Raw genomic sequence first — 15076 nt, forward strand, 5'->3', positions numbered from 1 at the left:
GAGCTTTTCATAACCAAAAGCTGCATCTATGTATGTTCTGAAGGACCCGGAAAAGGCGAGAAGAGCAGACACTGCTGCTGTGGTCTGAGGCCTGGAGCCAGACAGCAAGGCCAGTAAAGATGCCATTCTAGCAGGAGAGAGACAAGGTTAGACAAATCAACAGGCAGGGATGGAGTATGGAATAGCAATGAGTGGGACTGAGCATGGCTTCCAGGTATGCAGACACCACCACCACCACCAACAACAAAATGGTGTTTTTACATCAACAGTAACTAACCAGGAATACTCAAACTCATGTCAGCTCAAATAGGAGGGTCTATGGGACTATATACATATATACATATTAAAGACACTGGTTACATATTAATACATATGTATATATATGGACATATTATTGCCCCCTTAATTATGTACATTAAATCTATAAGGAGTATCCAGGACACATATGTAGCTCTAGGCACCATAAGGGATACATCCTCTCCTTTTTGTCTATGAGTCAGGGTCTTTCTATATAACTCAAGCTAAACTTAAACTCATTATCCTCCTGCCTCAGCCTTAAAGATACAGGGATGACATGCATGCTTGCCCTTGCCTGGCTCCAATCTCCTTCTTTTATGCCTCCCTCTGTATATGAGACCTGTCTTCAAGGTACCTCCATGGTACAAGGCAGCCACGAACATCACTATCCCACCTTTGACCAGAAGCAGAGGAAGAAAGGAGTGTCAGAGTGACAAAAAGAAAGGCCTTCCCTTTAGGGACCAGTCTCAGAATTTGCACCCAATGCTTTTGCGTAACTCACAACAGGAAGCTAGCCACATAGCCTTGCCTGGCTGCCAAGCTGAGCACATCACTGTCTTACACAAACTCAGGTCTTGGAGATAGTGGCAGGAGATAGACAATTATCAGTGTGGACGTTGTGTAGGTCTGTCTGAGAGAGTTTCCGTGCGGCCATGGAGCGGGTGAGCACCCAAGACAGGGTGTCAAGTCTGGCTCAGAGTTGACTGCGTACCAACAGCCGTCCATTCACCACTTCAGCGTGCCAGCCCCAAAACTCAGCGGCGTCTCACTCCACACCTGCCTGATTCAGGTCCTGTGTGCCGTACCTCTGCCCACGCTACCTAACCAAATGACTGCGGTCTGCCTTTCCAGTCTCGCTGGTGTCATGCCTGCGTGTGGCATAGTCTAGTCTCGATAAACATAGAAAGGATCAAGCAGGGAACTACAGACAGCAAGGACCCAAGGTGGCCATGCCATTTCTCCCTCAGGCCCTCAGGTCATATAGACTTATTTGCTAGATATTTGTCTTCTACCCACAGTGGTAGGCAGAGTCTGTATGTGACTCGGAGGGAGCATATAGCCTCCAGGTTTGTTTTCTTTTGAGATAGGGGCTTGCTTTGTAGCCCAGGCTAGCCCCCTGTGATCTGGGCTCATGGGTGTGTTGCACTGTAACTGGTGGAGGTGTTGGGAGCCACAGCCTTCTCTAAGCACCTAAGACCCTGTTTCTGACTTTATCCCAGAATCAACCGCCCCCCCCCCAAGATGTCCCGCCTTCTATTTCCTGCCTCAGCTCATTGGCCAATCAGCCTTTTATTGACAGATGATGCTTCTACATATAACACAGCAGATGTCTCTACACCCTGATTTTTTTTAAAAAGATTTATTTATTTAAGTATTTTATGTATATGGGTACACTGTTGCAGTCTTCAGACACACCAGAAGAGGGCATCGGATTCCATTACAGATGGTTGTGAGCCACCATGTGGTTGCTAGGAATTGAACTCGGGATCTCTGGAAGAGCAGTCAGTGCTCTTAACCACTGAGCCATCTCTCCAGCCCTACACCCTGATCTTTAAATCCCATGTCCTTCTACCCAACACTCGTTGATAGGACCTTAGGGACATCCCCTGTACCCAATGGATACAGTTGGTGATGTGAATCCTGTGTTTTATTCTCTGCGTATTCCTGCCCAGTCCAGTGCCCAGGAAGCCACATGCCCACTAGATACCTTCTGTACTGAGTATGCCAGGCTACTATGTTAGGTCCCTCCTCCAGACATTTGATCATGCTGTTCCCTCTGGAACATTCTACCGCAGAGCCTTGTTAGCTTTCAGAATTGGCATCTCCCTCAGAAGTTGTATCTCACTCTTTGTCTGAACAAGGGAGGGGGTCCTTACACTTTTCATTACTACCCCATGCCCCAGGCTCTGGTCCCCAGGTCTGTGCTGTGTCTCCAGGTCTGCAGAACCCCTCAGAGCTGGTAGAATCCAACAAAGACAATTTTGCTCAGTCAGATCAGCAGAGACCAGCAAGTGCCAGCACACAGTAGGCTCAGTCTGCTTAGGCTTGGCCACCCTAGGCCACCTTCAGAGCCCAGGAGGATAGGGAGGCTCTTGGTTGCCAAGAGCAGACAGGCTGCCAGGGAAGCTCTGCTCTGGGTCACACCCACCTCTGGGTGGCTGCCAGTCTCCCTGCCAGAAACCACAGGCTGGGTCTGGGCTGCCCAGAGCTTGAGCTTCAGGGCTCAGGACACCGTGGGTCAGATCTGCAGAGCATTTGACAGACGCTCCTGATCTCCAGAGGACCCCGGGCTGGGACAGGGGCCTTGGCGAGGCTGCAGCTGCTGTGGCAGTAGCTTGGGATGGAGGTCTTTCTTGCTGGGAACTGAGGAGCTGAGAGGCTCCTGTCAGGCTCCTGTCCTAAACTCTTGGCACTTGCGGTGGCTTGGGCTTCACACACTGTCAGACACCTTCTTGGTGGCCTCCTCGGCCTCAGGTAACTGGGCTTATTCCTGGGACTATGGAAACCGGTGTAAGGACTATAAATGTGTGTGTGTGTGTGTGTGTGTGTGTCTGTCTGTCTGTCTGTCTGTCGTTTTCTCTTTCTCTGTATGCACCTAGAAGGAACCTCATTCCCTCCAGAACATAAAAAAAGACTCGGGTCTTGCTTCCCAGGTTTGAAGCTGGCTCCACAAGGGACACGGTGACATGAGGGGCAACCCACTGATCCATCTTCTGGCCATTTCCTTCCTCTGCATTCTCTCAATGGTAAGGCATCCTGGTCTTGAATGACAGCAGAATTCTGGGTGGTGGGACAGATATATGGTCACAACTTAGAACTCTTGGAAAGACCCTATACTGGATACAGTCTGGTCTCTGTGCCCAGGCTTGCTTCCCTCTCTGGGCATGCAAGTTCGGCTGTGTGACCTCAGACAAGTGTCCTACCCTTTCTGAGCTTCAGCCTCAGTTGAATGGGTACAATGTTCATGAAGCTTCTGGGGAGACCACTAAGGAGAACTGCATCCACAGAAGATAGCATAGGTCCTGGACCTAGATGAGTGTCTAAAAGAGGACAGTGGGATCCTCCAGTGTCATAGAAACTAAAACAAATGTGAGTGCTGTGTAGCTCTGAACCAGGACAGAGGTTGATGCTGGGGTCTGATTGCAAAGTACAGTCCATGAGGGTACAACATGCTAGCCCTCAGGCAGTCAGTGACCTCTGGCCCTGGTCAGAGAGAGCAGGAGACATCTCTGTGGCAAATGTCCTTGTCCCTTGGTTCACATTGGGCATCTTTTAATTGGCTTGTGAGTAGTTCCGTTTGCACATTTATAACAGTCTTATAACAAATTGTCCTGTTTTGATCAAAGGAGACTCAGAGAGGGTAAGCAATGTGCCCAAAGCCACACAGCAAAGAAAAAGAACAATAGAAGAGTTGCATGGTGGAGCCTGGGGCAGACATAGGTGTGTCTGGAGGAAACCCTAGTCTGTGTCTCTCTACCCTAACCTGAGCAATACCTCACACTAAATGTTAAGTTCCCAGTATCACCGAGTTAAGGCCTTGAGCCAATGCAGTGTTGAGTATAAACATCTCCCTCCCTGGGACCAACTGGCTTCCAGTCTTGAAAGGTGTTGAGCAGAACATGGTGCTGGAGAGGGTAGCTTGGGTGGTCTCCTGGGCCCCGGGAGGGGAGGGTTCTGAAGGGCTGAGGAAGAGCTGCCCTAGATTGGCCACTGGTGTGACATTTATGAAGCCATTCTTTCCTGGTCCTGGGAAGTTGATTGGCATCTGGGATGTAGTCATGGAGAGGACCTGAGGCCACAGCCTTCCCGGGGGATGGAATTCTGGATCTTCCAGGCAGGCTGTGGGCTCCAGGCTCTGGACTGGGGCAGGAGGAAGGAACCTGGAAACAGCGAAGCGATGTTGATCAGGGTCTGACAGCGACCAGAGACTTAGTTACTTAGTCTGGGGAGACCAAAGCAAGTGAGACAGCTTGAATATGGGGACAGAATGGCTAGCAAAGGTGGAGGAGAGGAGGATGCCAGAGGGGCTGCTGCTTCCATAGGCTAAGCAAGAGCACCTGCCCTGCCTACTTACTGTCCTTGAACTGAGGACAGAGGCTGAGGCTGAGGTTCAGGTGCTAACGGAGTCCCTGGGGGAACAGCAGGCTCAAGAGTTAAGTGCGGGCTCTGCCTTCCCACCAAGCTGAATTCTCATCTTGTCCCACTGCTTTCCAGATATTTATCACTTGATTTTGACCTGCTTTGTCCTCACTGTTTTGGAGTTTATTCTGAAACAATGTGTCACTCTGTAGCCCAGGCTGGCCTGGAACTCACTATGTAGCTCAGGCTAACTTCAAAATTCTTCTGCCTCAGTCTCCCAAGGGTTATTTCATCATCTTTAAGTCAGACACGAAGCCCATACCTCGTAGGAAAGGGCTAAAGGGAAAGCTTGTGCACACAGCACTCAACGTAAGGGTATCATTAGTGGCTTTTCTTGGAGTCAGGACCTGAAGAAGCCAGAAACTACCGAGAGCCTGCAGCAGGACTCCGGCTCAGTAGAAGGCTCGTTTTGTCTTTGGCCAGTTCTGCTCAGCCAAGGGAGTCAGACCCTTGCTCTGAAAGTCTGCCTCTTTCTTCTCAAGACAACTGCAAGTGAGTTACCCAAGAATGTCTTATATTCCATGTTGAGATTACACAGGAGGCTTGGAGAGGTGACAGTGCATGCTCATGGCAAGCTCTCAGAGGCTGCTGGTCCAGGAACCCTCTGGAACCTGAAATTCTGCAGGGTGTCCTGCCTTAGGTGGGAACCACTCACTCACTCACTGGCTAGGGACAAGCAGCAACTCTGGGGCGGCCTCTGCTGGCCAGAGTGAGAACTGCGGGCCCTGGAGAGCAGGTTTTTTTGTTTTTTGTTTTTTGTTTATTTTTGTTTTGTTTTGTTTTGTTTTTTGTTTGTTTTTGAGACTCTGGATCCAGGGGTGGGCAGGATGGGGCGGCGGTAAACAGATCACTGTTTCCTTGATCCCATCAAGAGGTCTGGGGTCTTTAGTTTTCTTTTCCTAAATCACAAATCCTCCATATAAGGCCTTCTATTCCTGTTAAAGATTGATCGTTCACTGGTAGGGTAGGCAGTCTGGAACATCTTGAGTGCTATCTCCCTCCCTCTTGGTGCCCACCCTTTCGGGAGCTCATGGCTTCTGGAACTTCATTTGTGTATTTCTGTCTTGGGTGAAAGGCGCAGTTGTAGCACTGGGGTGAAACCCTGCGATGAATGGGTACGGAGGCCCTGGCTCAGTTTTTGCCTCTTTCAGAAGTGTCCTCCTCTGGGGCCGAGAGTCCACAGCAGTGAGGTGGGCGTGGCATGGCTCCCAGATCTGACTATTGGCAGTCACTCCCCCCTGCTCCTCCTCCATGCGGAGTCAAATTTCCCATTCGTGCAGGGTGCTGAGAGCGGAGCGGTGGTGGTGGAGTGGAGTGATATGGGGGTGGAGAGCTGGGGTGGGCTGGGCCAGAGGGGCTGTGGACCTAGATGGTTCTTAGACGCTTCTAGACAGCCTATTAAATAGATCACAGGTCCTGCCTCCGTGACTTCTAGTTTCGTGAGTCCCAGAGGAGGCCTGGGAATCTGTATTGCCCTTTCCTGGCTAATCTGATTGTGCACTTAAGGCTGGGAAGCATGGTGGGCTGTGTCAAGACCGGGAAGTGACGTGTTCTGTTTGACTTCTCAAGTCCGAGGGGTAAGAACACACTCTTCCCTTGGTATCACTCTCAGGCTTTTGTACCTGCCCTCCCGTGAGCACATAGCCAAGATGGCCACCGGAGTTAGCCACATTTGGGAAGGCAAGGAGATTGTTTGTTGGGGTAAAATGCTCTCAGTGCAAGTTTGAGGACATGAGATCGTGCCCCAGCACCCACGTGTAGCAGCCACACACAGTGGGACACATCTGAACCCTCCATAGTGGAGTGGCCAGCAATGGGCAGAGCCTCAAGTTCACTTGGTTAGGCAGCCTAACCAACTGATGATGGTCAGGCTTGGTGAGATACTCTGCCTGAAAAATAGAAGGTAGAGAGTGATAAATTCCTCTACCTGATGTTGATGTCTTCATATTTTCACATAAACACCTGCACACGACACATACATGTGCACCCCAAAAATAAACAAACAAGCAAAAAGCCAGCCATATTAATGACCTCCTACCCACGCTCAGGGGTTAGTGACATCATTTCCTGTCCCCCTTCTACAAACGAGGAGACTCAGGCTTGGAGAGTTAAAGGAGCTCTCAGGCTACGCTGCCAACAAGACAGAGCCTAGGACTGAGACTCTGACCTGGGTCCTTGCTCAAGGTCAGTGCCATGCTGCCTCTTAGGAGCACCGTGGGATGGCTCAGGCTGAAGACCCGTTCTGCGTGACACGGAGGCTGAGCTAAGGATCCCACACTGTCTGGTTTGGCAGAGAAGTGACCAGTCGTGGGAGTTTCCATACCTTCCATGATAGCCAAAACTGAGTGAGGTTTCTGTCTCCCCAGGTGTATGCCCAGCTGTGCCCAGCACCCTGTGCCTGTCCTTGGACACCACCCCAGTGCCCACCGGGGGTACCCCTGGTGCTGGATGGCTGTGGCTGCTGTCGAGTGTGTGCACGGAGGCTGGGGGAGTCCTGCGACCACCTGCATGTCTGCGACCCCAGCCAGGGCCTGGTTTGTCAGCCTGGGGCAGGCCCCAGTGGCCGTGGTGCTGTGTGCCTCTGTAAGCAGGTTTGCTAGACCAGTGTGTGTGTGGGCAGGGAGGAGGCTGGGGGGTCAAGGCCATGGGATCCAGAGACAAAATGGAGCCTACTCTCTCTCTATCTCTTTCACCTTACTTTAGGTGCTAGGTTTATTCAGCTCAACTGGTGACCCAAAGGCCCGCTCCCTGTTTCTTCCCTCGGCCTCTGCTGGAACTGTCCTGATGGTGACCTCCATCCGCACACATCCACATCATAGCCAGCTTCCAGAGCTGGGCCAACAGCTACCCATATACAGCCCCGTGGAGAGCAAGGGTGCACAGGCGTCACGTGGGGCATGGTGTGTGCCCAAGCAGTGCCGGGCACTTGTCCTCTTTCACAAGTTTTACAAAAAGGGAAACCGAGGCTCAAAGATGTTAGCTAGCATGCTCAATGCCCTACAGCCTATTCCGTCTCTGAACAGATTTAAGTAACAGTCTACTCCCTCCATAGCTGGGACTGGGAGCCTTAAGCTTCTCTCTCCATGTTGTCATACACACACACACACACACACACACACACACACACACACACACACACCATGCTGTCATACACACACACACACACACACACACACACACACACACACACACACGCCATGCTGTTTTCTGGTGGCACTGGTTGTATGACATTCCTCACCACTCTCTCAGGCCTGGGTGTCCTCTGACACTTTGGGGCAGGGCTTGGTTTCAGATCCCAGGGCCACTGCTGCTGAGAAGCTCTTTGTGGCCTGACCTTTAGCAGCAGTCTCCCTGCCTGTGAGGAGGTGCCAGGATCAGCTGCCAGTGGTGACCTTGCCAAGGGCCCCCAAAAGCAAAATTACCCTAGTTGAAATTTTAGAGAGATGGCTCAGGGGTTTTGTTTTGTTTTGTTTTGATTTTTGTTTTTTACAATTCATCTACTTCACCTAAGTGTTCTTTCCATTTTGACAAAACAACCTCACCCCTTTCCCTTCTTGCCGCGCTCTCTGCTCCAGCCACACTAGCTTTGAACACTCAAGTCATGGTCTGGACCACAGGGCCTTAGCACAGAGCACAGGTCATTGCTCCACACTCATTCTTTCCCCAGACACACACATGGGTCGTCCCCTCACTTCCTTCACATTCGCACCCACATGCCACTCCATCTGTGAAGCCCTGCCACTATCTTTAAGAAATTGCAAATCCTCTCTAACCTTAGCCCACTATTTCACCAGGCTGGATCACCAGGGCACGCAGCCTCGGCTCGTTGGCTGTGTTTATTTCCACTGGAGTGCTCCAGTGGGAAGGATGTTTGCCCACGTGCCCACATATCCTGAATTACAACAGCCTGGCACATGGCCCAGGCCACATGAGGTGCTCAGCACATATCTGTGGCTTTCTGTGAATGCCAGCAGAGGGTCTAATGGGGCTGGCAGTCACTGGAGCCCTTTCCTAAGTCCTGTGAGAAAACACCATAGGAGTCCATTTCCCTTTATCCTTAACACGGAGGTACAATCCAATGTAGCCCCTATCAAGTAGGTGAGGGAGCTCAGATGAAAGGGTTAAATCACTTAAATGGGTCACAGAGCTTACAGGTGGAGGAAGGAAAAACAACTGTGGCTCTGTGATTCCTGCCTTGCAACTGACTTCCGAGGGAAGAAAGGACCTACAGATTCCCGGAGAGCAGGCCCATGGCTTGTGCTCAGGGGGGCTGAGGACCTCAGATGAAGGCTGGTATCATGGGTAGGTAGGGAAGGTTGCCGGCAGAGGGGATTTGAAGCAGGCTTGGGGAAAACAAGAGTTTGGCTGCTGGACATGGGCATAGCTGGGTAGGATTCTGAGACAGCTCATGGAGTTTGCAATGTCAGGGAGCCCCTCAGAGCAAAGCTACCCTGCTGAAGCTGGCTGCCCAGCCCCACACACCCCACACCCAGTCAGCTCCCAGCTGATGGTCTATGGAGTGCCAGGAACTCTTGCTAAAATGATCGTCCTCCTATTGACTTTCCTAAACATGCCTCGGATTGTCAGGTGTCAGGTCATCCTGGCAACTGGGGGCCAAAGCTGGGGCAGAAGTCAGGGTGTGTGTGTGTGTGTGTGTGATAGGTGTGTGTATGATGAGTGTGTGTGAGTGTGTGTGATGAATGTGCATGTGAGTGTGTGTGATGGGTATATGTGTAAGTGGGTATGGTGTCTGTGTGTGATGAATGTATGTATGTGTAATGAGTGTGTGTGATGAGCATGCGTGTGTCACAGGTTTGTGTGTGATAGGTGTGTATGTATGATGGGTGTGTATGAGTGTGTGATAGATGTTTGTGTGTATGTGATGGATGTGTATGTAATGTGTGTGTGATGGGTGTGTATGTGAGTGGGCATGGTGTATATATGTGATGAATGTATGTGTGTGTAATGAGTGTGTGTGATGAGCGTGTGTGATAGGTGTGTGTGTGTGTGTGTGTGTGTGATGGATGTGTGATAGGGGTTTGTATGTATGTGTGTGTATGTGTGTATGTTCACATGCATGCATGTACACTCGTGTGCCTGTGTGATGGATGTGGTGGGGTGAACCCAGAAGTGGCAAGGCCAGGTAGGGATCAAGGCACAGCTGCCTACGTGGTTTCTAGGGAACCATTGACAACAAGGTCCAGGTCAGAAGGTCTTTGTGTCCAAGGACTTGTGATCTGGAGGCAGTGTGGACAGAGAACAGTCCTCTCTGGAGAATAAGGGGATGTTAGGAAAAGTACTCTGGACTCCAGCCCTCCAGAAAGGTAGTGGCATGAAGGCCCACGTCTTGAAGTTATCACTGTGTGTTCTTGGGCACCTCTATGTGCCTGGCCCTGTGCTAGATGCTGTGTGTTGACCCATGTAACCTGAGGGCACAAGTCACTGTAATCATTGAGAGTGGTGGGGCCACTCAGAGAATTTAAGCAGCTAATATAAAGCTCTAAAGCCGAAAATTCAACCTGACCAGACAAGGATGACGTCACATAGGAAGAGGACTAAGAGGCCGCTGCATGAACCCCCAGTCCTAGAGTGTGCTTCACAGCTAAATACTAAACATTACTAACTTCGATGGGCGTCTAGCCCAGGCTGGCCTTGAACCTCTATCTCTTGCCACCACTTCCCAAATGTTTGTGCTACCACAGAGTTTATACAATGCTGGAGACTGCGCCTGGGGGCACGAGCATGCTAGTCAGACAATCTGCTGAGCTACAACCCTTTTCCCAAGGCTTCATTTTGTCAGATTCGTCACACACATAACTTCATTTAGTCTATAACATGCTGTGAAATAAGGTTTGACATATCCTATTTTTTCCACATGGAGAAACCGAGGCAAGATGTGAAATTACTTGGCCCATAGCTGGAGCCCAAGCCGGGCTCCCGGCTGCCTCTCTGTCTTGCTTAAGAGGGAGGTGGCCAGTGGGGCAGGGGTGTGCTGAGGAGCAGGGATGGCACAGGGTGTAGGTCTTGTGCTCTGACCTCAGGACCCTGTGCCGGTCCTCTTTCTCCTCCCTGTGCAGTCGAAGAGGATGACGGGAGCTGTGAGGTGAATGGCCGCAGGTACCTGGATGGGGAGACCTTTAAACCCAATTGCAGGGTTTTGTGCCGCTGTGATGACGGTGGTTTCACCTGCCTGCCGCTGTGCAGTGAGGATGTGCGGCTGCCCAGCTGGGACTGCCCACGCCCCAGGAGAATACAGGTGCCAGGAAGGTGCTGCCCCGAGTGGGTGTGTGACCAGGCAGTGATGCAGCCGGCAATCCAGCCCTCCTCAGCCCAAGGTGAGTGAGTGCGGGGAAGACCCGGGCCACCAGGGTCTCCATTGCAGCAGCTCCTAGAAACAAAACTGGCAAGCTGACAAACCAAAATGGCAACCACTTAGAGATATAATTTCAACCAAGAAATCATTTAAAAGAAAGTTCAAGGGGCTTGAGATATGGCTCTGTAGTTAAGAGCGCTTGCTGTTCTTGTGAGGGTCTGGGTTCAGTCCTTCCCAACATAGTGGCTCAGAACCATCCATAACTTCAAATCTGATGCCCTCTTCTGACTACTGCGGGTGCCAGGCATGCACATGGTATACATACATTACACACATACATCATACATACATCATACATACATACATAAATACACACATACACACACATACATCATACATACATCATACATTATGCATACATCATACATACATACATACATACATACATACATGAGGCGAAACACACACATAAAATAAAAATAAATAAATGGTAAGACATAGTTCAAGTTCAGGTGGCTAAGTCAGGGAGGGGTAGGAAGGAGCATTATCATTCTTGAGTGAAATTTTTGCATCTCACACCAGTGGTATAAATATTATATAGGTGGTATAAGAGAGTATAGATAATAAATATAGAATAAAATATGATATAAAAATAAATGTATAGAGTATATATTTATGATATGTAAATACATATGGACAATTTATAATATTATGAACACATGATTGTATGGATTTAGGTAAAATCCATAGGTAGAAGATTATGTAAAAGCTGGACCAGGCAAGACCAGAGTTTGGGCCATAGCCAGGGCGGGGCAGAGGTACATGAAAGACAGCTACATCCTTCTACAAACTTTTCAGCTCTGGGATTTTGTTGTCCTGTTTCTTTAAACACATTATTCTTACCACATGAATTTGACTGGGGAAGGTGACCAGGAAGTGAGGGCTGGTTTTGTGCTTGCCCCTGCGTGCAAAGGCAGGAGACGGGTGGCTTAAATGTATGGACACTGTGTTTCTAAGCTCAGCTCTGGCCATGCCTGCTGGGTGACTCTGAGACAGGTGTTGAAGTTCCTGGCCTCAGTTTTTCCAGCTGTAAGGTGGAACTAATAAGAACGTCGTCCCTTTAGAACCGCGGGGAGGACAAAATGAGTTCATTCAAGTAAATGGGTTGTAGGAAGGCCCACGCTAGCTAGCACTGTAGAAGTGCTAAGGCCAGCCTTATACCTGCTAGGGAATATGATACATCAAGTTAGGTGCATAGGAGAGTCATCCCAGTCACCTTTTGTATCCCCCCACCCCAATAGTACTTGGAATTGAACCTAGACCCTTGTACACACTAGGCAAACGCTCTACCATTGAGCCATGCCGCCAGCCCTCAGCTTGCCTGTCAAAACAGAATATAAAAACCCTGCCTCCCATGTGCCCTCCCTGTGTGAACATGGACAGGGCCGTGAACACACTGGCAGCTATTTCTCTGTAGCCATAGACTCAAACAGCTGTGCATCAAAAATAGTATAGTGCAAACAATTTAAGCGGATCTGGGACAAGCTTACAAATAAATGAGACTCAGACTATGGTTATTGTATTGGCTTTGACAATTACTGGGGGTCACCCCCTAGTCTACTCTCCTGACTGCTGGCCTGGCTACCTCCCCAGTGGTGTACCCCCAGATACTTGCTGCTTCTCCTGGCCATGTGCTCATGGCTCCTCTCCTCTCATGGTGGCTTCCTCCTCTCTCTTACCTCCCCTGCCCCAACCACGTCACTCCAAACCCACCTACTTCCAAATCCCTCAACTGTCTGTAGTCAATTTTATTTAACAAATAGATTTAAATTAAGGAGTAAGGTTTGCACAACAAAAGCTTATAAACATGAGAAGTCGCTCATAGGCCTAGACCTTGCCACATAGAATTTAGCATTGTAATACATAGCAACAGACCAAACCTCAACAAAATAATTTTGTAATCGGGCCTGCACCGGGCATGTGCAGACCATTCCTCAGCAAGGATGGTTTCAGAACTGTCCAGTAATATTTCCATTTCAGTTTGCATAAGTGATTGGGAGGCGGCCTGTGTTCCTAGGAAGGTGTGTATATGGGAGGGGGTCGTCTGTGCAAACACTGCACCATTTATACAGGGATCCAAGTGTCCCCATGCCTCCTGCCCTAACATACAAACACATGACACCTGTGTGTGCCCAGCAGGGTTTCTCAGCATCAGCATCAGTGACATTTGGGATGGGCTGAGTCATTCTTTGTGGTCAGGGGCTTCTGGGTATGATGTGGGATGTGGAAAGACAACCTTGTCTCTACCCTCTAGATGTCAGTAGCAACACCCCTCCCCCAAGCCCCTTGTATACCTTCATTGACTGTGACAATGGAAAATGTCTGTAGACATTGCCAAATGCTCTCAGGGCTAGGAGGAAGGACATCAATTATGAAGGAAAAGGAGAATTGGGGAGGAAGAGATAGGTCATGGTGAGCCTGCCATCTTGGGCCCTTCAGGTTTCAGTACCACGCCACACAAGTGGTAAGACACTATGTATCAGTGAGAAGGAAGGTAGAGACAAAAGAAAGATAGCATGTAGAGGAATTTCCCTTAATTATTTGATTGGCTAAGAAAGATGACAAATAGCCAATCAGTGGACTAAAATAAGGAGGCAGGGTTTCTGGGCAAGACAGGAAGAGGCGGGCAGGAGGAGAGGAGGAGGAGTTGGAGGAGGCAGAGGATGGGGGTGGGGGAGGAGCAGAGGGAGAGTTGTTGGAATGAAGATGGAGCAGAAGATCATGACTTGGAGAAACTGCAAGTAGCAGGGATTTCATAGCTGGGGAAGAAAGTGGTATAGAGGCGCATCTGCCCAATATAGGCGTGGAGTTTATAAATATATACAACCAAGTTGTGTTTTCCCTTCATGGGCTCATTAGGGTTGGAGATCCATCACAACGTCGGCCTTTGCTAGTTGTTTCGTGACTGATGTCAACAGGATGCATTGTGCTCAGACGCTCTCGGCTACTGCTTGTTAGAAAGCCCAGGAAGAAACTGAAGCCTAACAGCCTCTCCAGGTTCCCTGTGATGGCCAGCGGTTGAGCTGACTTAGTGGCTGAGCCCCAACTTCTCTTCTTTCTAACCCCCAGGACACCAACTTTCTGCCCTTGTCACTCCTGCATCTGCCGATGGCCCCTGTCCAAACTGGAGCACAGCCTGGGGCCCCTGCTCAACCACCTGTGGGTTGGGCATAGCCACCCGAGTATCCAACCAGAACCGATTCTGCCAACTGGAGATCCAGCGTCGCCTGTGTCTGTCCAGACCCTGCCTGGCATCCAGGAGCCACGGCTCATGGAACAGTGCCTTCTAGAGCCATTGCGGGGATGTGGATACAGGGCCTGCCATTCTCAGCAAATGTCCCTAGGACCAGGCCCTGGACTGATGGTAGATGCCCCTCTCCATGCTCTTGGCTGCAGTTAACTGTCCTGGGTGGATTCAGTGTCCAGAGCCTCTGAGCGATCCCTGCTCTGTCTGAGGTGGGGGAAGCAGGTGACCAGCTCCATTTCTCTGGATTCTGACCCAGGCTTCTGGGTTCTCCTGGCTAGTTCCTCAAAACTTCCCTGTATGAAAAGGACAACCAAAAGGACCTTTAAAGCTAAGCTGTACTGGGCAAGCCTGGCCACCATGCTGGGGATAGTGACAGTAATAGGTACCAGGCAGCAGATTGCCTGAAACATCCAGGTCCCTTCTTGGACTTCTATGTGCTTGTCCCAAAGATTATGGGTGACCTTGTAAGTGTGCCTTTCCTGATCTGAGAACACCCTGCCCGGCTGGGAAGAATTTTCTGGGAACATGAAGAGATGGAATCACACTATTCTTAAGAGCGTTTGCCAAGTCCAGGAACTTGACCTTTGTATTTGTAAAAATACACATCTCTTAAATGCTCACAAAGCAAGAGGCTCCACACTTCTGGCAGGCCAGGGCCTTTCTCTTCAGCATGAGAGAGACAAGGAACAGTAGAGTACCCTCCTCTGGAGGACTGGCCCGGTCTGGAATAAACACCCAAATCAAGTGTGGAATTTCGTTTTGTATCTTGTGTTTTTGTGCAGAAATGAAACCCACCTAAATATAAACGTTACATCCTCTCCTACAGTCCACCCTGTGGCTTGGGAGACAGCTTGGCTGGTAAAGTGTTTGTCAGGACAGCATGAGAAGCTGGGCTCAATCCCTGGAACCTACATACAAAGGCCAGGGCTGGCAATGTTCTCTCCTGATACCTGTACTGGGGAATTGGAGGCAGGAGAGTTCCCAGGGCTCCATAGCCAGCCAGCCTTGCCTACTTGGTA

The 15076-nt window shown here is 50.0% G+C and overlaps 1 protein-coding gene across 2 annotated transcripts; it reads left to right on the plus strand.

The window, feature by feature from the left end:
• Positions 1 to 2414: 2414 nt before the first annotated feature.
• Positions 2415 to 14809, plus strand: Ccn5 (cellular communication network factor 5). Of its 2 annotated transcripts, none has more exons than XM_006499169.3 (5): positions 2415 to 2772; positions 2952 to 3044; positions 6804 to 7020; positions 10515 to 10772; positions 13670 to 13873. In XM_006499169.3, the coding sequence occupies exons 2-5, from the start codon at positions 2985 to 2987 to the stop codon at positions 13702 to 13704; spliced, it is 570 nt and encodes a 189-aa protein (XP_006499232.1). In that variant the 5' UTR covers positions 2415 to 2772; positions 2952 to 2984; the 3' UTR covers positions 13705 to 13873. The 2 variants fall into 2 exon arrangements, with proteins under 2 accessions (XP_006499232.1, NP_058569.2); NM_016873.2 differs by lacking the exon at positions 13670 to 13873 and adding an exon at positions 13880 to 14809 and having other exon boundaries at positions 2497 to 2772.
• The last annotated feature ends 267 nt before the right edge of the window (positions 14810 to 15076 follow it).

The sequence above is a fragment of the Mus musculus genome, chromosome 2 (genome assembly GCF_000001635.26).
Source record: "Mus musculus strain C57BL/6J chromosome 2, GRCm38.p6 C57BL/6J".
In the NCBI taxonomy this organism is placed as follows: Eukaryota; Metazoa; Chordata; class Mammalia; order Rodentia; family Muridae; genus Mus; species Mus musculus.

Excerpts from the sequence above, each read along its gene's own strand:
- Ccn5 (NM_016873.2), top strand. The coding sequence starts at position 2,985 with ATGAGGGGCAACCCACTGATCCATCTTCTGGCCATTTCCTTCCTCTGC. Across the intron at positions 7,021-10,514 it reads CCGTGGTGCTGTGTGCCTCT|TCGAAGAGGATGACGGGAGC; the intron begins GTAAGCAGGTTT and ends CTCCCTGTGCAG. Across the intron at positions 10,773-13,879 it reads CCAGCCCTCCTCAGCCCAAG|GACACCAACTTTCTGCCCTT; the intron begins GTGAGTGAGTGC and ends TCTAACCCCCAG.